The following is a 24965-nucleotide window of genomic DNA, read 5'->3' as shown; positions in this document are numbered from 1 at the left end:
CAAACTTGTGACATAAGAAAAACAAATGCTTCATTTTTCCTCTTTTCTCAGCAAAAAGAAAGGAACAATGGCAATAGTTCATCCCTGAAAATCAATTCAATAACAAATCAGACACACAGAGAGGATGAAATCAAACATAATTGATTATTACAGTTGTGCTAATGTAATTGATTTCACTATAAAGTATGAAAAGGTTATTGTTAAAAGCAAAGGTATTTATGTGCCACTCTTGTTCTCAGAATACACTGTAGGAGTCCCACACTTGGATCTGTGCTCCCATGATATGGCTGGCAGGAACTTCCATAGGTCTACCATTTCCATAAATTCAGAAGAGAGAAGCCTCCTCAACAGTAGACAGCATTATTTCTGTCTGACTGTGCATACAGTGATCCCAGCTATCTTCCAATGGTAATTACTTTTTAAAAGAAAATAGCAGAAAAGAATGCAAACTGTACCCCCAGCTCTGCAGGAAAGGTAGATGAATGAGCAGGGATCTATTATAATTATACACCTGTATTTCTTGTTCTCCAAATAGAAGTAATTTTCTTTTCTCCATGTGGTAGTAATAATAATACACCCTGGCTCCAGCAAACTAAACTTCTCAAAGAATGTCTCTTTCAAGACTGTCCTCTAGCAATGAAGTATAACAAAGGGAAAACTTTAACATGTGTGTTGCAAAGAGCAATGAGAGAAAAGTCAGGAATACACAAGTAATGAAAAACAAAGTTTTGCTTCTAACATATGGGGGATAAGTTTTCACCGCGAAAAAAAAAGTAACTAGTGACATTATGAAAAAAGCAAACAACGAATGACATTTACTAAATTGGTGGGAGAGTATGGGTGTTCTCAGCCCAAAATGTGTGCCGTTGCACCGTTTAGCCAATCCAGGGGCATAGTCCAGGCATAATTGCTTTCTCAAGGCATGAAGAAAACACGATGTGGCTGTCCTGCAAGTCCCCTGAACAAGAATAAATACTTTGCCTTAGCATTCTCTTCATCACATATAATTGAGTTCTGATAGCTGTTGGACAGTGTCTGAGCCACAAATGGTATCAGTTCCAGTTACACTGGAAACTTTGCCTTCCAGAGACCTGAGGAGCTGTGGCATCTCCCACCTTGCTATTTTGCTAATTCCGGAATGCTCTGGAGTATCTGAACTTGGTAGACACATACTGAAACATCCCAGAATAAAATTCAGATGTCCATTTGGCTTACTTAGACTAACCCTTAAATGCTAGAAGGCTCGTGAACTGAGAACTTCTGATATGGTTTATGATGGGCTTTAACAGAAATTTCAAAAAAGGGTAATTAAGTCTTAAAGAACTTACTCTGACAGACATTGTCATCAAACAAAAAATCCTGTAAGTAAGCAGGGCCATGCTTTTCTCTTAGCTCTTCCCCCTCCTCTCCACCCAAAGGTATCATGTTCATTGCAGAAATCATGTTTGTTGGAGATAAGTTTAACTATGATCAAGGCATGGCTTTTATCCACTAGGTTGCTTCTCCTACATTCCTGTTTATATAAAGAATGTGGTGAGGGGAAGGTACACAGCACGCATAATGCTAATAAATAGGAAATTTAAACGAAGGCCTTATGAGATGAGCTTAATTTGTCTCTTGTGACAAAAATCATTTCCTTTGGGAGAAATAACACACTTGAATTAGAAAAGAGAGGGAAAGGAGAGGGAAAAAAAAAAAAAGGGAAAACATACAGTTGAAGGGCCAGAGAAACAGATTCACTGGAAACAGATCTGACAGGAAGAGGCATATGAAGCTGCTATTTACCATCAAGTGCAGCATGCGTGCATCACCTCCTGGCAAGTGAGTTTAAAACTGTCATTCCTGCTAATCATATCAAGGGACCGCAGAACAAGGACAAGGATCTATTTTAATATTTACCACTCAGCGATAACATTTTAAAAGTGTCCTTTTATGGATTTGTTTTACTTATCTACTTGTATGTAAGGAAGGCTGGACACAACTTTCCGCTGCAAACAATTGATTTAATTTCGAGTGCAATCTAAAGGTATTCTAGAATATTCCTCTTTGCTCATTAGGTCAGGGATCAAACTTGTCACCTCCAAAAGTCCTACGTAAGAGGAGCATGCCTCAGTTTTCCTGCTCCCTATGCTGCATTTCTGAGAACAGAATCTCTCTGAAATTTTACTGATTAAGACTCCCTCTTTAACGTGATACATGACCATTACCTCAGTTTCATTGCAGCAGAAGATATCAGAATGGGTATAAAATTGTGGATCTAGGTCAGCAAGGGCTGGAGCTGGATTAAATAAAGTCTTCACTGAAAAAAAAAAAAAAAAGAAAAAGAGAGTCTAAATCTCTAGTATTTTAGATTCATAAACCATCACCTGAAACACCATTGTGGTTAATTCACAGCCCCCAATATTTGTTATTAACACACAAATGGCTCTCAGTTTCTGTGTCCTCATTTTATAGAACTGCTAAAAGTTTTGTTTATTATATTAAAGTCCCCTTCTATTTCATGTGCACCTGTCATGATGGCAATATGACAGAAGAGTAAGAGAAAAAAACCCCAAGAAATTATTAAATAATAAAAAAAGGGAAAAAAGCCTTAGACAATAATGCAATTTGTTTAACTGATGCTTCTTCTTCCAGGATTTTAATAAGTTTTACAAGAACTGATTTATTTCTAGAATTTTTTCAGTGCTGTTAACCTGTGTTCTGTACGTGAAGAAACAGGGGTATGGAGTAATGAAGGGCATGTCCAGACAAGGAGTTAAACATGCTTCTGAATGTGTTACCTAACTTGTTCAAACTGCCACATTACAAAACTGTAGTGTAGACAAGGCACTGTATATTTTTAATATGCTATCTGGCAGAGCTAGACCTAAACTTAACACGTGGTAGAATATGTTAGTTAACCTAACTTTAAACTGTAGCCTGAGGCCCCGTGTAACAGCAGAAGAGGTTTGTCATGAGGACAGTATAAGTGACTTACTCACTGTTAACACAGGAAGTCTGCAGACTCGGTTTCTCACTTTGCCAATTTTATGATTAATACTTCTGTGTCTTAACCACAAGGCCATCATTTTTATATAAAGCACGCTCTCTTACTTTAGAAATATTCCTTATAGTAAGTGATCAAATCTTCCAACCTGGATGCCTAAATTTTCAGTCTTAAACGCATATTTAGACCCTAAGCTATAGCACATAATATTCAGACACCCTGAACACTTCTGAATCCCCGTTAATGCCCTAAAAGAGAAAGACGCATGAGACTTCTGAAACCTGAGTACCGAGAAGTTTAGAAGATGACTTTTTTGATTAACACTCTGAAAGTTTTAGCCTTTGACTGTAAAACCTTATCATGCCTCTCTACCTGCCTCATTAAAAAGAGTACTAAAGCAACAAAGACATTTACTCAGAAAATGCCAGGATTAGGATTTCCAATGAAATCTTAATTTGGCTCCCTTATATTATTACAATACAGTTCGTATTATAATAAACTCTTTAATTATATGATCACATACCACTGAAAAACAGCATGTGATCACATAATTAAAGACTGCAACATAATACATATGCAGAAAGGAGACAAATTAAGGTTTCACAGGCAACCTTAACTCTTGCATTTCCTATTTTCTGAATTGCAACCTTAATAAAGTTTTTTTAAACGCAAATCTTTAAGGTATACTTTCCTAGGTAAAACAAACAAACAGCACATATTGGAAAACAAACTCTGTCATGTGGAATCATACCAACATATACATGGGTCAGGAGCAGCACTGGAAGTGTTCCAACTTCAGTTTTAAGTAATACAGACTCATCATGAACAGGGTGTAACACATTACTATTAGTTTGCTCCCATATTTAATATTTGCTGAGCAGGGAGAAGATGGAGGAACCCTAAGATTCTCTTTCAGGCTGTGAAAAAGAGCACGGCTTGTGAACAGGGTAATCTGTTTGGTCCCCCTGTGGAACACCGAATTATTTTCTGCCCAAATTCTTTCTCTCCCTTTGCCAAGATCCATTCTCCTTAACTAGTTTCCATTTTTTATGCCTCCTTGCATAGGCACTGTGCAATAGTAACCTTTTTCACTCAACTTTCATCACATCATATCTCTTTACGCCCCCTTCCTATGCTTTCTTTTTCCCACTTCCAGTACCCACAGCCTACTCCCTGACTCTACCTCCATATTCCAATCTCTATTCAATAAATCCTATTCTCTGTTCCAATTTTGTTCCTCTTTCCGTTTCTCTCTTCCTTCTTCCTCTGCCACCCCCAAAATCAAGCAAATCCCTCCTACGCTTCCCTTGCCTGAAATCTACTCTCCCTCCCCACCATTCCCGACCAGCTTTTTCTCTTCTGTATTCAAATCAAGCAAGCTCCTGCTCTGCACTTCCTGGGCCTACACGAGATCTTTAACAGTATAAAAGAAGTTGCCTAAAACCAGATTCAAGAATTACACTGCAAGTCATGCTGCCCAAATTGACAACCGTCTGTGTGGACACACTCTCAGGGGAAGCTAGCTGTGAAGTTCTAACAATTTCTCAAGTCTATGTGAAAGGCAGTTATTTTCCAAAGGCAGATAACGCAGTAAAAATCAGGCAGATTTCCATACTGTTGAAAAAGCTTATCTTTAAAAGAAAGCTCCCTTGCCATCAAGTCTTAAGTAAAATTTTAAGGTAGCCAGTATTCATACTTTAAAATGGGGCAGGGTGGGAGGCATTTTTCTGTTGCGTGGTTTCTGCAGCCACTATGCTTTGGCAGAAATTTTACAAAGAATTTAACCACAGACAAACAGCTGTTATGAAAAATGGGAGCCCAAGATTAGAAAGTTGAAACACCTGAAAAATAGACCCTTTATTTGCAAGTGACATGCAACCTTGATAACTGAGGGTGCTTCCAGCCCTGGTTATGATACATTTTCATTCTTCACTGCAATATTAATAGGCTGGACATTATTAGCCGTCTTTTGTAGAATCTGTCATTACACAAGCCCGAAAACTGCTTTACAGACTTTGATATATAATAACATTTTGCCCATCAATGAAGTGGTCCCCCTCTTGGAAGCAGCAGCAGCTTCACAACATGTGGCCATTAAAAGCCTACAATTTTCCAGTCAGATTTCCACTACAATTTATACCCACTTCATATAATTATTCACAACCCTCCCTTCTTTCCTTCCGTCCTTCCTTCCTTCCTTCCTTCCCTTTTTCCTTCCTCCCTCCCTTCTCCCCAAGATTGTCACAAGATCTTTAATAATCAGTACCACAATGAGGGGATATCAGAACATGAGATGTCCCTCTCTAGCTTACAGATCCAGGTGATGTTCACAGAACAGAAGCAAAGGGTTCTTGCCTGTGTGTCCACATTCTTTCTCCATCTTAGTGTTTGTTTCTTTCAGTAAGAACGAAGAAAAACAAAAAAAAACCTTGAAACAGAGGTTTGAAGCATCTGGGTATGCATCTGTTTTAAACAAAAATAGTCTAATGCACATCCTAACATGCAGTACTGCATTATACATGAGGGTATTGCAGGCTAAAAGAAGGGAAATTGCATTAACAATTTACAGTTGGCTAAGGATAGATTTTTACAGTGCTACAAACTCAGCTGTTTACTTAGATTTGACTGCACATGACATTTGAACATGTGTAGCCTATTGCTTTAAAGAAGAAGCAACCAAAGCTTTCCTGGTATGAGTCGCACAATGATAGCAGACTGACAGCGCAGAACTATAGCTGGCCCACAGTTAACTACTATCTTTCCTCACTATAATGTGCTGTCTACAGTTGCTAAATGCTTGCATGTCTGTTTCATGTATCAGGTTTTGATTTTTTTTAATTGCCTTTAAAAAAATCCTATCTTTTCTTCTGTCACAGGCTGGCATCTTGCTGTAAGGGGGTGACAAAAGTGTGAAGCAACTTTACTAAAACTATGCATAGAGTTAGAAGTAGACCAAGTAAGTCACGGATATTGACTCATGACTCAACTATAGTCCATTAACCACTAGATCAAGAATGCTTTTATCCATTTTCATAAACGGTAATGAAAAAATATAGTAAGGTCTGTTTCCCCCCCTCCACATTTTAAGCATTCCAGTGCTACTCAGTTAACTGAAGTTTTTAATTTTTATTTAGATATGCATGAGCCCAGTTTTGACATTTCAAACAGAAGTCAAAATAATTTTTCCCCATGCACAGTTCTGTTTATAGAGTTTATGACTATTACTACCACAGTTTCAGAGACACTCTCTCACAGCCTCGCATCTAACATAGCTGCTTAAATCAGCACAAAATACATGAACACGATGCATAAAGTTCTGCTACATCTGACGTCTTCACTAGTGCGTGAACACTAGGGATCACAACAGGTGCACAACAGACCTCAGTGCAGAAGGAGGACCGAAGAGTCAACAATCCCAACGTGCTATGATCTGCTGGAGCAAGCCTGGGCCCAGCTGCAAGGAACCAGTTAGTTCTGATCCCAGTTCCATCCCTGACCTGCTGCGTGATTGACCATACTATGCGCTGTCCCCTCCCAGTCTTATCTTCCGGATAGATGAGAACATATTTTTAATCTCATATAGATGCCTCACTTGCATCATTATTTACTTAGTGTTCAAATACAGTGGTAATTGTGCTTGAGTAACAGAAAGCATTACAGGCGTTTAAACAATAAAAACATCAGGTCAGTAGTGAAACCCCATCCTGCCCAAACAAAATGTCAGCTTTTATCTACCTATATGCTACACTGAAGGAACAATGGCCCACATTTAGAAGTAGAGCACAGTTACAATTTACTAATAATTTCACAGACCATGACTCTGTCTATTCAATAGCAGCATGCCAAGTCACACTCTAAGAATTTTGGTTAAGAAGAAAAAGCATTTTTTTTTTACTTTAAGGATGTTAACTTCTATATAGAAAACCACAGCCATACCCACTGCTACGCTGGGAGAACAAGGGCATAAGTCTGTTTTTGAGATCATTTCATTCACTTTATTGTGTGTAGAAGTTTACTGACTTGCATTCATTATGCTTGTTCTGCTCTGGAATAATACCACAGTCAGGCCCATAGTTCCTGACCTAACAACATTATACTGTATTTAGTCACAGCATGAAAATAGGAGGAAAGGCAGCACCAGACATATACGGGGAGATTATAAGGGTATGGGCTGATTTGCCATTCAAGGTAAACACTGCAAAATTTTAAAACTGAATTCAGTTTTCATTAGCATAGCACGAATTTGTTGGCTATTGTTTCATTTCTAAATAAAACTAGTATGACAGAAACCAGAATAGACCACAGGATCTTTATTTAGAAAGCATGATAAAGAATATTTTTCATGCAACACAAATGAGGGAGACAGAATGGCTTATGTTAAATTACCTCCACTGGCACGTGCCATTTTCAGAGCTTCAAGAGAAACAGCAGGTGTTATTTCTAGCTGGCAAACAATCACTTTGGCTTTACGGATGACATCAGAAGCCCTCTTCAGGTCTTCAAAATTTAAAAGCAGGTTGGCTCCTGGGACTATGACAATAACATTCTGTCCTAAAGGGAAGATATTGTGGTTTTTTACATTAACTTTTGCAATAAAGTATGTAAAACAATTCCTTGCTTTTCTACAAAACATTTCAGATGAGGATTTCAATTTGCTTTCCAAAAAAACCCCACTAAAAATGTACGCATTGCTTACATTTTCAAATATCCAAAGATTTCAGAAGATAATAAAAAAGATCAACGGACTAATGAATGCTACACTGCACAACAAATGCAATATATATATTTCTTTGGGAAAAGTAATGTATGGGCTTTCCCCAGTCTTATTTTGGTGTTTTCTATGAACTCTAAAGAAGCACTGTACTAGTCACAGTGGAGATGGGGGGCATACACTAAGGCTGATATTTGCATTTTCCTAAAATATTCCAGTAGCACTTGGAAGAGAAAAGCATCAATGTGATTACTGAGTTCATATGCCAAAAATGCCATAAAAATTTTAATTTTCCCGTCAGCTGGAAACAGAGAATATTTTACACAGCTATGAAAATTATGCATATTCTTTAGACTTCAGAGAAACAGGCTTGCTCCATTTACCTGAGACACTTTAAGTTAGGGCCCCTAACCATCATGAAAACCAGAATCAGCTTGCCACCAAAACCCAGAAAGGTAATGCCTATGTCCAAGGAAAGCTTTATCAGAAGTGAGTAAAGAAGGTGGGTGGCAGATTCTTCTGCACTTAAAGCTGGCCAGTAGAATGGTCTAAGCAAAGCTATAAGTGCGGAAGCACGGCAGTATCTCAAAGCATGTCTAAGATCCTTTTCATTCTTGTAGTTTGTTTTACAGTTAGGTTCATTTACATAGGTTCCAAATATTCTTTTGTTTTTCTTCAGACATGCAAGCTGCCTTCTTTTATTGCAGTTTCTTTCTTTCATTCTTTCTTTTTTTAATCTCTGTTACAACACCTAGAGACCTTCAGGCATGGGTGCCTTCAAATTAAAATTTATTATTAATCACTCAGGCATTAAATTCAATAAGTCAGTTGTTCCTTGATTTACAGGCTCAGCCTGCCCCTGCTGAAGATTCCTTTAAGGACTGCCAATCATTAAAGGCTACCAATTCTGTAATGAACCGAATTACTCTGTAAATAAATATTTATGTTTTTAAATACATTATTTTTGTTGAATGCGACTTCAAAGTCCTTTGAATAAGAAAAGTGCAAAGCTTGTCTCCCTAAATATGTTCTGAAAAGAAAGCAGGACAATGGAAAGAATAATATAGTGATCTCAGAGGGAGGGGCCCAAGCTTTCCAAAGCAATTCTGCTGTCAATGGTTTGGTACAGAACAGCTGCATATGAAAAGCAAAACCTCAGCATTTAAAGCCAACGCCCTGCTTTTCAACAGACAATGATGGGCATCTCAGAAAAAAAAAAGAAAAAACCTTCTGCAGCAAATAAATGCTATCAAAGATATCTGAATCCTGTTGAGGAAACATTCAAAGGCAAATTGCACCTATTCTGCCAAGGATATATTTTGAGAGCTTATAGGGTGCAGCAGTGCAAACAGTAAAAGGCAGAGAATCAGTGGAACAAAAATATATTTCATTTCTGCCTGGAATCTGTGCCACCTAGAATCTCAGACTCTATCCACATGTCTTGCTGCATTATCTTGCTGAACTATTTAGCTGTACTGACATGTATATTATTATTAGACTTTAGAGCTAATGGCCCAGGGCGATAAGGAAGGCTGTTTGCTTAAACCCATATGTGCAAATTCAAGGTAGACCATGCTGCCCTGGATCACAGTCAGAAGCTTTTCTTTAAACTACAAAAGGTCAGAGACTTAAAGTCTGCTTTCAAACCTGCCAGGGAAATGCAGCACCTACTGCGGTGTAACAGTCCGGGGGGACTTAACCCAAGCTTTAGAGAAAAAGCCACATTCTGTTCTTAGCTACATATACCACACTAACTGTGAATGAAAGCAGTCACCACAAACTTACACCAGCGTGCATGAAAGCAGAATCTGGACCCATGCACTCACAATTAATACCAGAATTTTGTATTACCAGCAACCATTTTGTTGAAAGCAATTATTTCTTGCCAGGGAAATCAGATGGGAAATCAGCACCAGGGACAACAGAGTTAAAGACAGATGGCAAAGAGGGGTGGGATTCATCTTGTCCAACATTAACTAATTTTTAAAGTTTTCAAAAAAAATTCTACATTCTAGAAAATTCTAAGAAAACTAATTTCTAAAAATTAGTTTTCTAGGTTCCTTAACAAGGAGGAGACATAAGTATTTTCAGAGTTTTTTTAATCTTACATATCTTAGATATCTGTTTGAGGAGGAGATAAACTGTTGTCTGGAAATGCCTATGAATCTCTGTTAACTCTAGGTGAAGCCTTAAGCTGTACACCTAACTTTGAAACAGCTCAAGTGAGGTAAAATGCTGCCGACACTAAGAATGAGAAAAATATACTTACTGCATTACAGTTAATTCTAACATACCATTACTTAGACTAAAAATTCTCAGTTTTGATGGGAGCATCTATATAATTTTAAGTTTTGCAGACATCAGCTAAAATATTAAGGGCCACATTCACAGTTGCTATAAGCTAGAACAGATAAATGAAGCTGATAAACTTGTGTAAGCTTACACCAGATGGGGACTGGGTCCAATCAATACTTAAAACAGCGTGAATGCTGCATATGTAAATACTGTCCTCAGCTGGGCTTCTAAACCTGTTACTGTCACTTCTTAGAAAGAGGGGTAACTCAAGCTAGATTTTTTTACAAGTGTCATTTTATAGATTCCACCAGATGAGAAGTGCCAGTGGAAAAATCAAAGACAAACCAGTAAATACCACAGGGCCATAACCCTCAGTTTTTAAAACGGGATGATGAGCCTAAAAGCCATCAGTAGTGCTTAGAACTCACCAAAATCTCAAACAATGCAATTATAACAATAGCTGCAGAGCTTCTGCATAATAATTCATAGTGAAAAAAGATGATATTTGTGACCAGAAAAGAACGTTACAAGAAAAATATTTGCTGCCAAATCACACAGTTCATGAATATGAGGGCAAGTTTTGGGTGTGTCATGGTATCATAATTTCTATGCAATTACTTGGTAGGAGCATTGAATAGTCTTGTACACAAAACATTCAAGTTCATGATGAATGTCAATACATAGAAATTCTACAAAAATTCAGGGGACATTTCTTCATAACCCTGAAGATCCAAACCAAAGATTTTCTCTTTGGAAAGTATAATTCAAACAAGCTGGCATATGTAATATAAGTTTGCCTTGCTTATTTAGCCTTATCTAAATATATATCTTGAATGTTTTTATACTAGTACTGCTTTGTTATTGAAGGTACACTTACTTACAAAATAACGCCTATTCACTGCTCATGAATGATTAATAACTTTATCATAAAGTCAGCACAATGCCTATCTCAAGTGAGGGTTATCTCACAGTGTTCTGTGTAAGTGAGCTTTAAGTCCTAACTTGCAATAACCAAGAGCACTTTAATCATGACCTGCCAACCTCTGTTGGCCCTCCACTGAATTTTTGCTATGAACACGGAAGTTGTCAGACTGGTTTATTCAAGCCAGCTTAATGGCGCCGTCAACTGTCAATAACAGATATGGACAAAGTTGCAATAAACTTCACGGGTAATCATGTAAAAAATTATCCACAAAGAGGTTTTTTTCCTCCCTATGTGTGTATGTAAAAGTACAACACACATCATCACTTTATGGAGTTCTTACCATTCAATAGCACTTCTGTTAGCAGAAGGTGTGCTAAGTGACAGAGCTAGTGGAAAGAAGGCAGTCTGAAAGGGGAAACAAAAGCTGGGGTTCGAAGTGGTGCAATGCACCTCAATGAAAACATGTTAAGAAAAGCAGCTGGATGTACCAGCTTTTCTCCCTAAGACAGAAAGTACAGATTTGAAATGTACAGGGTCCTGGTAAACTGAAGCTTGTGTTTAGTCAAAACCTATCTGAAGAGGCAGTTGCATAAAAAAGAACAACTGAAAGGAACACAAGGTTCCAGAAAAAGATTTCTGCACAGATTTCTGAGACCAGCCCAGAGGAAACCTTTGCAGCACCTCTGGGCTGCACGTTTTCCATGCAGCACTATAAACTTGTTAAACATCTCTCCACCATTTTGCGTTAAAGCAGGGATTTAACCTCTCTATCTTTTATAGAAACTACACTGTATTGTCCCAGAATATAATGCAACTTTGAGAATATCAAATGTGCCTGATGATTTTCAAATTTTTAGTACGTTGCCAGTTACAATAATTGATGAGTTATATACAGCTGTGCAATTTAGTAACCAGTAAAAACCTTCCCAGAAATTCAGTAGCATCAGCTAGACAGACACAGGTAACATCAGGGAAAGTTTACCTCAGAGCTTCCTCTGACTCTACAGCTTTCTTCTCCTCTGCCTTCACTCACTCATCATAGTCTGCCCCCTCTACTTGGGTCTCCTACTTCTGCCTGTGATTTTACTCTGTTGATTGGAATTGGTACTTTTCCCAAGTATCGGAATTGGTAAGATGAAGTGCAGGTTAGGTGTGTGAAAATACACCAATTAAAACTTGGTTGATTTAAAGAGATGGTACATATGTTTTTTATTTGTCCCCTGTTGTCTTAACACAAAATACCATCACCACCCCCAACTTCAAATGCTTCCCTTTTAGGTATAATTTGAACTAGCAGAAACTGCTTAAGATCAGTGCATTGAATGCTGTGGTGTTTCAGCTATACCAGCACAACTACTGCGGTAAAACATGCATGTGTAGACAAGTCCTTTGAAAAGTGCTGTAAAACCTGTTTAGGTCAAATCAGCCAGGTTTCTACAGGAAAAAAAAACAGTGTCTCTTGCAACAGCAAAGCACATAAGTACTGCTATTTTATTGCAATTTACTCAATTCAGGCGCCAGATGGTTTTAGAGAGAAGTAACAACCAGAACCATTACCAATTCTGTGCATCTGTTTGCTTTACAGCATAGTTCTGACCAGGTTTGCTCTTCTACTAAATTTTAAATGAAATCTGAGGCCAGTGGTAACTTAATTTAGGATTTTTTAGTTTCTGAAAGAAACAAACTGCATGACATTATGCATTATTCAACTCACTGCATGAATCACAAGACTATCAGAGACCCTTCACACTGACACTAACACTGTGAACCTCATGGCACTGAACAATCCGTTTCCCTTTCCTGGTGCTTATAAAGGTTTTAGATCCACAAGATGGTTTTGTTCCTTATCCTTCAGAAACATTCATGGTGTTACGATTTTAATAGGTCATCCTCTGTTCACTCAAGTTTAGACCATGTTTATTTTAGTTGGCCATGCATATGAATTGGGAAGTAATAAGACTGCTTCTTATTCAGCTATTCTGCACAGCAAACCTAGTGCTGGTTCCGTACAAAACACTGAGGCCTGGGAGCGCACTACTGGATTCTCACTGTCTCTCCCATTTACAACAGCCAGAGTAGTGACTCTATGTGGCATAAGAAAGAAGTTCTTAAGAGTTGCTGTGGCAATTTACCTGCTGACCCAAACCTAGAGGAGGAGGAAGTAAGAGGCAGGTATCCAGTCTATTCAATGTATTAGAGCTAACTTATTCTGAATTACAGCTGTCATGCAAGGTTTTGATTAATCTTACTTAGAGAAAATTAAACTCACATCTCCAACTAATTTGCCTAATTTTCCTGAATGCTCCTGTGTAGACTTGCCTTTAGTCACAGTTCCTTCCCAGGTTTGCTCCTGGAGCGAATAGTCATGTTTCCTTTCCCATTTTGAGCTGTAGCCCAATGTACTACCACCAGGTTATATAGAAGTTGTTAAGTTGATGTGTCAGCTAAGCTGTGGTAACTGTTCAAATGAAGGCTCTTAGCTGTATCAAAAGTGAACTAATCCAATCACACTTAATTTGTTATGTTTGCATAAACATTATTGGGTCCTGAGCTCTAAATTTTTATCCAGACACACGTACTTCTCCTAAGAGCTCTCAATAGCACAACTTGCTTGAGGAAAAGATAAACAAAGTTTTCAGAGGATAACTTAGCAATCTTGAAGAAGAATATGAAAACAAGCCAAATATTCTTTTCTTCTTCCCCTGCAATAGGAGAGCAAAGGCCCAGGCTAAGGAAAATTAACACAGAAAAAACAAATATGCCATTTCACTGTGTATTCATCACTGCAGATGCAACTTGGGATCAAGAATTGTGGCACTATTACAAGATCAACATAAACATTTCTATTTATACTAAGGACAATTCCTTTTCCTGATTCAGGGCATAATGACTCAGTGTGCCGAGGAGGCAAACCCTTTCCTCACAGTAAAAGTGCTAGGTAAGTTGTGGTGGAAAAGGAGAGCTTTAACCTTCTGCTACACTCTGTGTTCTGGGCAATGTAAAACTAGATAGATCAGCTGGCTGATTTAATTATGGCTATCACACTGCTAATCTAAGTATCTGATTCTGCTGCTTTTAGGCACCTCATCCTACAACATTGCCTGGAATAAAAGGAAGTGCAACAAAGTGTGAATAAGATCATGAAAAAAATTAAAGATGTAAAAAAAATAATTCCACAATTAACAGCGACACGGCAAAGGTTTCTTTTATGGCTGTAAAGGCAGAACAAAGAGGACAATTCAGAGTAGAAATATGTACCTTCACTGTTGACAATTATTGAAGCAGTTCCAGTAGCAGCATCTGTAGTCTGACCTACAAATGCTAAGAAAGGGAAAAGTTACAGCATGCATTAGTTCAATACATTACTTTCAACCAATAGCATGTGATGCAGTTTAATTGAATTAAATATAAAATGAACCCATAACCTCCAGCAATTTAAAAATGCTAATTACTCTTTCATGTGCAACAATGCCAGAGAAGCTAACAACAACAAAAAGTGTTAATTTACACCCACAAAACAGAAATGCGAGTCCAACATTCTTTAATTTGGCTACATCTCTGCTTTAGAGAAAGCACGTTATTTATACAGCCTTCTCAGGCACTCTACTCCTACATGGAAGTATTTCTTTTATCCAATGAAACAACAGAGTCAAGGCTGGAGAAAACTAAAATATTAAAACAACACAGCATTTAATTCTCTGTAGATTTGCATTTCAGCAGTAATATTAACATGTGCTATGAAGGCAGTGTTGAGGCTATATGTTTCCTCTTTGGATTATTATTCAGATAAATTAACTGTAAGTGAGGCTGGCAGCACTGTCTATTATAAAGATATTTACTACTGTAAGAACCTGTTTTCAGCTGTCAGCAAATTTGTCAAATATTAACCAGTGGTCTGAAACTTTCTATGACAGGTGGGGTTTTTTAGGTAAAACTGTAGTAGAAAACTGTCAAAAAAGTTGAGGGTTTCTTTCCCTAGAACTGTATTTGAGAAAAATCTACTATTTTATTTGAGACAAATTCTGGTGACCTTTTGTTTAAGAAGCTCTGGTGTTCTAACATTTTAGAACATGGACTTTATGCTGGGCAAAGGTTAGCTTCTTTCTCAAGATATGCCTTGTGTGGCCAATTTAAAAATCTTCTCAGATTTGAACAAGGCTGAAAAAACACATAACATCATTCTCATTCAGTTTTGCTAAAGTATTGCAGGTACTTGCCCTGGAGGTACTCTTATCTAGCTCAGCTACAAGAGCAGAACTTTCCTTGCAATTATAGCTTCTTTTCACCATGAGCTAGGTCTGCACACTGGAATTGAGAGCAGAGAACTTGTGTCTTCTGTGCTCTCAATGCTCTTCCTGCAGAAAATAAGCAGCATGAGCAGCAAGCCGCCCAGTTCAAATGTGGGAGAGGGAGTAACACATCAATAAAGGTCTAAATGGTCTGAGCAGCACTGGTAGCTGATAGGTTGTGGAAGACAGGAAGACTGGGAAAGGGGAAAATTACAAAACAGATTGGAATTGGAAGGAAAAGGGGTAAGGTGATAGGTTAGGAAATAGAAGAGCAACGTAAACAAAGATGACATACGACACGGATCCAGGATATAAAAGTTGGCAGAACTGGCATTACGGCAATGATTTTCATCCAGTACCCAGTATCCTTATGTATAACAACAGGGATAGGCTAGACAAGGATTAAACTGAGATGAAAAGCCAGGGACTGAAATAAGAAGGTCCTAAGCAAAAAGGTCTGTGCACACTGAATCACCCTTGCGTCCAAATCTTGGAATGCAAGTTGGGATCCTGGACCAGCCTCACCAGCAGTACATCCTATCTTTCTCCAGTGCTGATCAGCGTAGGGGGTGACAGTCTAACACCATTCTGAGATATTTTTAACTCAATCAGCAGAACTTGGTACCTTGGACCTAAATGTTCCAACCCTTCAATTGATCTATCTAGGTATCAATGAAGTGCAATATGATGGAATTTCTGAATTTTTTTTCCTACATTTTTCTTTTGCTGCTATAAAGACTATTTAAAAATTTATGTTAAGATTGCAAGATCAATCATTTATATCAGAAAACATGAGATTTAAGGTTCCTTGTGGAATATGTATTTTCATTAAGTGCTATGCATTATAATAGCTTTATTACATGATCAAAGACTTTATTCACGAGGCAGGTATGCTTTAGAGAGATTTAGAACTGTACACTAACAGACACGGTTTTTATGGTATTCTTGCCTGGTTTCTTGCGTAAGTTGGAAGATATGCAATGAATAAACCTGTATATACATTTGTGAAATATTTAGATGCTATACTGATAAGCGTAATAAAAAAGCTCACAAAATACTGATAGTTCTGTCTTTAAAGCAGGATTTGAATAATGCAGTAAATGAAGCTTGTGGCTGCACATTAAACAGAAAAGATAAACAGAATATTGAATTGCCACGTAGTGATTGCATTTGTCCATCCTTGCCCACCCTGAAGGAGACAAGAGTCATGTAGACAAAAATGTGATCATGTAGTAAAGCAGCACACAATAATACATTTAAACAAGAGAGAGAATTAGGGTTACAAAGGTGCAAAGATAATAGAATATTGTGAATGCTTAATTCTTCCTTTTCCCGAAAGCCTTTTAACATTGATTTTTGTACGTATGTTTGTTAACATTTTTGGCTGCAGTCTTTAAAATGACTGCACGTGTCATTTCACAAAATAGAGGTGACATGTACTGAGTTGACAAATGCATTTCCACTCTATCCCTCCCCTCCCAACGTTAAATTGAGAATGAATAATCAGACTGGATTTTTCAATTTCTCACCAGATCATTAATGCCAGCCTAAACAATTGCGTAACAGGTGACTTGCACTGATGTAATCATCTGAGATTTAGAGGTACTAACATTACATTTTATTTTTAGTGGTACAGCTGATTTCTGAAGTCCCCATATTCTCACCCATAAGTATTGATTCCTGCCAGTTGCGTCAAAACAATTATTCATCGTTCTTAATGGTAAAACATATCCAATAAGGCAATAAAATAAGAAATCCTCCACTACCAATTTTTAAAGCTTAAAAATAATACAAAAGGTTTCTTTAAAGTAAAATTTTACCTGTAGAAATACCATTCTTCTTCAAATTTTCAACGTAATCATTGCCAAAGGAATCCTCCCCAACCTATACAAAAGATAAAAGGATAGGTTTTCTCTACAGGAAGGTGAGAGGATAGATCATCTTTAGACAACAGAATGGTCTAATGTAATTTGAATTCAACACTTTCTGTTTTGCAGCACTTTGCCTAATTAATAAACAAATAATAAACTAATAAATAATAGTAAAAATGTATTAATAGTATTAATAAACAACAGGAATAGTGTTCTGCAGTTTTGTCCTCCTCTATTACAAAACTCCCCCCTACACCCATGTTGCTATATTCAAGTTTAATTCTCTTAAAACCACTGTGTTCCCTTGACACTGAAGCTTTCTGGGGATTGTAAAATCTGGAAGTGTACTGAATCTTGTGCTCCTGGATCATTATTCAGCTTTGAATTGAAAGCATTACAGCAACTCTGGTGTCTTTCTTAATTGCAGTTTGTATTTTGAATTTTCTACTTCAAGTTTCCTCGATGGAAAAATAACAAACTGTGGTTATGGTCTAGAAAGTGACGATAAACATGGCATTGCTGATTTCTATAATTCTCAGTACTAAATGTACTGTTTACAAATTCAACATTTTTTGTTTGTTTTATCCAGCAACAGCAGACCCAGTTGAGTTAGGGAGTCAAGCTATGCTCTATTGTTTTTCTAACAGCAAGTTAAAGAGCTTGTAATTTCAGCTCCACTAATCCTTTTAGCTGAACAGAACTCTGCTTGCTGTTTATTCAGACTAAAAAATATTTCTTTTTGTTACATCACACAAGCTGAACAAAGGAGGTGAGGTATATGGAGAAAAAAAAGGGTATAACTTGCTTAATGTCAAAATAGCATTTAAAATATATTTATAAAGCCAACATAGCTTTTAATTCACCAGTTTTAGCCTATGTCTTCAGCATGCATAGTGTGTGCTCCTACTTCCAAGAGCAAGTTGTTTATCTGAATGGTATCAAAGACTGACCAATGCCACAGCAAGTATTTTTGCAAGAGAAAAAAAGCCATCTTTCAGATTAGAAGCCAAATCAAGACCCTGGTCACATTCTAGACAACGAAGGAATTACACAAGGAGCCCTAACTGATGATCCATCTTCTATAAAACAGCACTAAATAGCTAATGCTGTATTTGAGTTACTGGAACCACAAAGCAGCTGCCTCTATTGCCTGCTGTTAGAAATTTGTCTGTTTATGAGCTCAGTCCTTTAGGAAGCTCGGAGAAGGCCTGAGAACCAGCTAGTGATCATAGAAATCAAACCCTGCGATTCAGAATTCTAAAATTTAAAGTGTCACGGATGGATGAGCCTTCCCCCCACATATTCTATTGCACAACCATATTTTGAAACATACTTTCATTTCCTACAACCTCCATGAGGGATTTTTCTAAAGCATTATTAGGGATGGTCACAGTCTTTTTCCAAAGGAGGACAGCAATTTAGGTCAAAACAGTCTAACCAGAAGTAACATTCCTCTAGTACATGGGGAAAAAAACCAACAACATTTACTTTGGTCACTGTGTTATTCATTGTTTGCATATTAGAATATTTCTGTATCTCTGACTACTCCCAGTTTGCCAGACAGGGCGGGTTGTCAGAAGCTGCATCTTCCGACTGCTTTAGGCTGGATGACTGTAGCCATCTGCAATTTAAACCGGAGTCGTGCTCACCTCTGCAGCCTAACAGTTGTGCTACTGGAATGCGTTCAGCCTGATGGTATCACCTTCTCCCTCCCTTGCTGCTACAAAGCTTCTACAACAAGTCTCAGGATTTGCTCAGTTATTTCAGCAACGAAATATTTCATAAGCATTTTCCAAAAGCTCAACTGAAACTTCCTTCCTTCAGCTCTGGGTCCTACATAACTGACAGACAGGCATCCCTCATTGTTCAAGTGTCATAACAAATGAGATCAGCCGTGGTACTTTCGCTCACAGCAAGACATCTCAGTGCTGGAGGGAAGCCCTTGGAGGGGTCTCCATGGAGGTCCTTTTCCTCTGGAAACTTTTTTCCATGTTTGTTCATCAGCATCCAACCCAGTTAATCCTAGTGCGTTTGAAGGGCTTATCTTTCCATTCAGGCTTTACCCCCAAGGAAGACAGAGTATTGGGCATCAGACTCATTTTAGATTAAAGGCATATTTACTGACCATGTCAAATTATATAACATTGTTTTAAATATTTTCTGCTTTTGCACAGACCCTGCTAGATGGTAAACAAAAAAATAAATGTCTTAGTCTGCTGACCACAGAACATTGTATGTGCTGAACTAGCATTTTTTCTTTCTTGAGTTCTTAACAACAATAGCCATTTGTACAAGCATTATGGTCACATAGTTTGCATATTAGAATGAGTGGAATTACATCAGTATTTTTCAGTCTGGGTTTTCCCTGCTTACTATCATGTTTTCCATGTGGAGCTAGGGGAGCTGGCTGGCATCATAGCAGCTAAAATTCTAGCAGCTTAGATAATCACATTCATCTGTACCTAGAAATTAATTACAACAGAAACATGTACCTCTTGACAATTGTTTGTTTAATCTATTCTATATGCTCTTGTTTTTTGAGAGTGTTTACTCTTTTTCTTCATTAGGGAATTAAACAGGTACTAAAGACAAGTATAAGACAGTAATACAAAAGCAAAAAACAATTGAAGATATCCATCATATTCTGGGCTGCACCTGACATATAGCTATGTTCTTACAATGAAGTGAGGATTCAGGCGTACAGCGCTTTAACTTCAATTTGGCTTACAGATCATCTAAAGAGAGAGGTTACATAGCATGGTAATACAGCACTTCCTATTTCTTAGTAGGAATCAAATGCAACTGGGGCTTAAGTAGAATTTAGTATACGCAATATCAGGCTAGCGACATCTATGTCCAGTGAGGATCCTTCAAAATTGTTTGTCAGAAGTAAAACAGGACTTTTTTCAGCACATACAATGTCTTTCAGACCAACATCCCTCCACCATACTAATTTAGGATGTTTAACAGATTTTTTTTTGGTAACGGCCACTACAAAAAAAAAAAAAAAAAAAAAAAAGAATAGTTTGGGGAGTTTGGAATCTCTCAAGACCACTGTGCATTTTTCAGTCCTGCAACAGGGTTCTTGTGTGAACACATGCAATTAATTTATTTGCTTAGATCCTTTAGTTCCCTGACAGTAATCCTTTACATTTCTCTGAACAATTGTCTTTCTTGTCTTTTTGAAGTGGCAACTATTCCATCAATACATTGTTTTACTGTACTGAGCAAATTGAGAAGTGGAGTTTCAGACTGATCTTGTGATACATATTGATAACCCAGAGTAACAGCGGCCACTTGCAGAGACATCCAGGCAGAAAGTAGAACACTGTTTGCATTTCCACTACTCAAACTCAGTACTTGGATTTTACATTAAAATCCACAGCATTCTGTGGCATCTCTAGTCATAACTGTAAGTCATTCTAAAAATCCCTCTCTCAAACCCTCACCAGATAGTTGCTGGCTCTCTTCTGTATTTTAAAGCTCTGAGGTATAAAGAATGCCTCGTCACTTGATCTGAGATGTCTACCTCTACTCTTGTTGAGGACATCCTCTGCCTAAATTACAGTCCTCGTAAGAGGATGCCACACTCCAGCAGAATGACCCTCTAGTATTAATACTGATTCCATTCCTTGAACTTCAGATTGTAGAAACCATTGTTGCACCTGTACTGGATAAAAAATGTGGGAATTATGACCAAAACATAAGCATGTACTGAGCACAGAGTGTGTGTGTGAGGGGCAATCTGGCTTTAAGAACCACTGAATACTTAAGATGACTTGTTAAACTAAAAATAATTGAATTGTAATGGTTCATCATTGCCTGACTCAATTTATTCAGCAAGAAACTTTATACTACATCCCACTGACCTATGCAGATATAAGACTGTATTGCTATGAGAGGAGACTATTTTGTGAGGCTATAAAGTGGATTTTTAGTTTAAAAAGTAAATATTAACTTTTAAAATTAAAAAAATACAAACTTTATAGATATTAGAGTCATTCTTTGCTGTTTCTTTTCTCCAATAAATACACATCAGAAAGAAAGAAAGAAGACTAGGTTTTACTGAAATAACATAAATATGATCTTGGAAAGTAATTAGAAATTATAGTAACTGCTAAATCTTATTAGGAATGCAAATGTTTCCAGAAATATGTATGCACTGAGCAAAGGCTAGACCATTAAAAAGTAAAACAAAATTCACACTTTCAGTGGGAAAAAAACCCTTTAACATTTAGCAGGAAATGTTACAGGGAATTCATTGCCAGTTCATCTTGTACTTGAATCTGATCATTCTTGAATGCAAAGATGATCAAATATACACAATATTACAGAAGCACAAACATTGCCAATATAAACAAAACCCACACTGTAGAACAACTAGTGATAATGACCCAAAGAAATGCTTGCAGGTGTAATTTAGATTTATAGCTACCATTCTTTAGACTAAATATTGGATTGGAAAACCAGTGAGAAAGGCTTCCTTGAGATGTTTCCAGTACTTCTCAAAAAATCCCAGACAGACAACGATCCAACAAATCTAGCATCCTCCCCAGCTATGGCAGTAACAAAGTATGTCCAGTCAAGTTGAAGTTTCATCCACAGTTAGCACAGGATAAACAATAAGGCTACAGAGAGAGAAAATTTGATCTTAACCTTAGTAATGATCACTTAAAACTTACAATGTTTAATGACAAAAATCAAAGAAAAGCATTGTAAGAATATAGTATCTGCCAAGCTGAATCAGCCTGATGGTCTGTGAGCCAGTCTTTAGAACTGCTGTATATCAGATGTTTCAGAAAAGTGGGCAAAAAAATCCCAAAGCACGCAAAGGTTCTAGAATTTGGATGTGAACATCTCATCCTAATCTCAAGTATCAAGATAATGATTTAACCCTTGAAGCACAAGGTTTTATATTCCTTCTCAAATTTGTTACTGGCTTGTCAGTGTCTGATTTTTAATCACCTACAAACTATATTTCAGATTGACTATAGTGCCTAGCATCTGAATGTCATCAATGAAGCCCTGATCGTTGTAACAGTGGGGAACATAAAGAGGAGGGGCTAATCAAGATTGCTTGAATTTTGAACATCTCGAATTCTCTCCAATTCTCTTTTCCATGATACATCAATCTAAGTTTTGCAATCCTTCTTTATATGCAATTTCTGCCAAATCTCTAGGCAACTAGTCTTTGGTTCTGGCAGTGTTCTTAAAACAGCCTCCTCCATGCTTAAATTTATAGCTGAAATAACAAAAAGAAAAGGGAAGTAAAGAGGGATTGAAAAAAAAAACCCAACAACTTCTCTGTAAGTCACCTAAAGGTTTACTGGAATTTGCATGAACTTTTAGTTCAGCTCTAATCCAAGAGCAAGTCAGTGCTTACCTTGCAGATCAGCGAGGTCTTGGCACCAAGTCGAGCAGACTGGACACACTGGTTGGCTCCTTTCCCACCAAAACCAACAAAAAACTTATGTCCAAGGACAGTCTCTCCAGCTCTTGGCAATCGTGTAGTAAGGCTATTCCAATTTAAAGCAATATTTACATACATTAGTGACTGAAAATAACAAGCATCTTCAAAATAAGAGTTACATTCTTATAATCCTAAATGGTCCAGCAGCCAGCAAGACCGAAAAAGACTCGAAAGATCTTTTAGTGTCTACTCCACATCCCACCAGTTCAAGTTTATTCCTTATATGCCACCCAGTCAAGCTTCTTGTTTATTACTCAAGAGAGGGATTGCATTTATATTGTTCGTGTTTCATGTTTCTACAAGAAAAGAAGCACTTGATCCCTGACTGGGATTCCCCAGTGCTAACTCAATACAGATAAATAATAAATCTATACGTCTCACTGCTCATGTTGTTTTACTATATCATTCAGCTCAAGTTTACATATTGTTCATTTAATTTCATTACATCTAATTATACCTTCTTGAACCGCCCTACATAATTTTTCACTTTGTTGATGTTCACATCCCTCAAAATTGTAGATTGTTATCAAAACCTTCCTCCCCTCTGCTGTCACTCAGGCACACTGTACATATTTAACTTCTTTCTTTTTTAAGTTTTTCTCTTAGAAATCAAGCTTTACAATGTCTCAGCATTTTGTTGTTTCTTGAACGCACATCAATTACATTTATTTCCTTCTGGGGATGGGTGCCCAGAACCAGATGCACTAATACAAGAGGACACCCATCAGGAGTGTATTCTGGTTTAATTTCCATTTTGGAAAAAAACAAAAAAACTGTAATTTTGTTAACCGTACCAGATTACGTACCAGATAGCTTTGCTATCTCCAGCAAAAGGTGAAAGGAAGAAAAGACATCACTGAGACTACGTGGAAGAATTTCTCCGAATGTAAAAGGCCACTTCTATTAAAATACATAACTCAAAGCTGTGTTTACAACACTCAGATTACCAAAATTTCTGCCTCCTCAACCCATACATTCCAGGCACAAGGTTTAAAAATGGAATTCCTTCTATCTCTGAAAGCTACAAACAAGTTCACAACACGTGTGGAGGGAAGGCCTCCTATGATGTACAAGCAACCCGTTCAGTCAATTAGTTAGCTCATACGGGTTTCCAAAAGTCTGCAGGAAAGAAAGGGAGAGTGGGGAAGGGGAGTCTGAAAGAATGCAGAGGAATCTGCTATAGTGAGGAAGAGATTATCTTCAGCTGTCAATTTATAACATAATTTTACCAATAAATCTTACAACGGCTTCAAAATTGTCAGCTCTCCAATTCAGAAAAAAAGGTGGCATGCTTCTGCACTAGCAAATCACTACAGAGTGCTTTTTGAAAAGGATATGAAGAATACGTGTATATTACTTTGTGAGTTTATGCTGCTACTTCCGGGGGATATTGGTGTTCGCAAAATCTTATGGACTTAATGACCGAGCACAGCCTGATTTACTGAAAATTCTCAGCAAAAAGCAAGCATTTTTTCCCTGCTAATTTTCAATTCCAGCACCGATCAGTCCAAAGGATTAGGATCATTAGAAAATCTAGAAAACCTAAAATTAAACTAGCAAAGCCAAACAAGTCCTGAACTCCCAGAAATTAAGATTTTTGCTTTGAAGGAGTTGTTACGGGTCTGTGCTTCATCAGTAGTTATGGCTTCTGGAGAGATGCAGGTAGGGATGCAGACTCTAAGTAGGGATGCTCGCTAAGAGCACCCCAGATTTTAGTGTGAGGGTATGGTACCCAGCCAGCAGGTTTGTGTGGGTGACAACAGAGAAACCCCAGAAGGCTCACACATACAGCTAATGGCACTCATTTTGTTTCCAGAGAGGCAGAGCCAGGAACACTCTGTTGGGAAATGTTTAAACCCTTTTAAATAAAAATATAACAGCTTTTTGAAGTATACTTACAGCTACCTTATATATATATGGAAAGGGTTGCTAAGTTAAAACTGTTTGCCCACAGCAGCATCTGGCAGGTTGTTTACAACAATGAGTAACTGTAAGGTTTCAGAGAACAAGGTGTAATGAGTGTAGATAAATAATGTTTATTAATGGTAACATCTATAATTTACCGCTATTTTCACCATTGGAAGCCAAAGTAGTGATGGTTGTGGACCAGAGAATGAAGGCCACAAAACTCAGCTGAGGAAGCTCCTATTCAGCTAGTGCCAGGGTACTGCACGCACACTTCTAAAATTATGTGCCATTCAGTAAAGAATAGTTGTTTCACCCAGCCTTGGCAAGAAATAGTAATAGAAGCTCTTGTATAATTCCTTTCATCCACAGATCTCACTACACTTTAAAAAGCAGAACATTGTTATTCCTGTTTTGTGGGTGTGAAACTTAGGCAAATCATTTTGCCTTTTTGTGCCTCAGTTCAGCCAAGAAGCCAGTGGCAAAACCAAAAATAGAGATCAGCTCAATCCA

General features: G+C 37.6%; 1 protein-coding gene across 1 annotated transcript in view; it reads right to left on the bottom strand.

Moving 5' to 3' along the window:
* Positions 1-22631, bottom strand: part of RBKS (ribokinase) — a gene marked incomplete at its 5' end in the record, with an annotated part of 50441 nt that extends 27810 nt beyond the window's left edge. Inside the window, 5 exons of the mRNA XM_009581024.1 lie at positions 2208-2299; positions 7373-7537; positions 14176-14238; positions 17027-17090; positions 22461-22631. Coding sequence (XP_009579319.1) covers positions 2208-2299; positions 7373-7537; positions 14176-14238; positions 17027-17090; positions 22461-22631 — 555 coding nt within the window. The remainder of the gene's footprint in view (positions 1-2207; positions 2300-7372; positions 7538-14175; positions 14239-17026; positions 17091-22460) is intronic.
* Positions 22632-24965: the final 2334 nt, after the last annotated feature.

The sequence above is a fragment of the Fulmarus glacialis genome, unplaced genomic scaffold (genome assembly GCF_000690835.1).
Source record: "Fulmarus glacialis isolate BGI_N327 unplaced genomic scaffold, ASM69083v1 scaffold9177, whole genome shotgun sequence".
NCBI lineage: Eukaryota > Metazoa > Chordata > Aves > Procellariiformes > Procellariidae > Fulmarus > Fulmarus glacialis.
The sequence above is the reverse complement of the archived record's forward strand: the minus strand, read 5'-3'. Positions and strand labels throughout refer to the sequence as shown.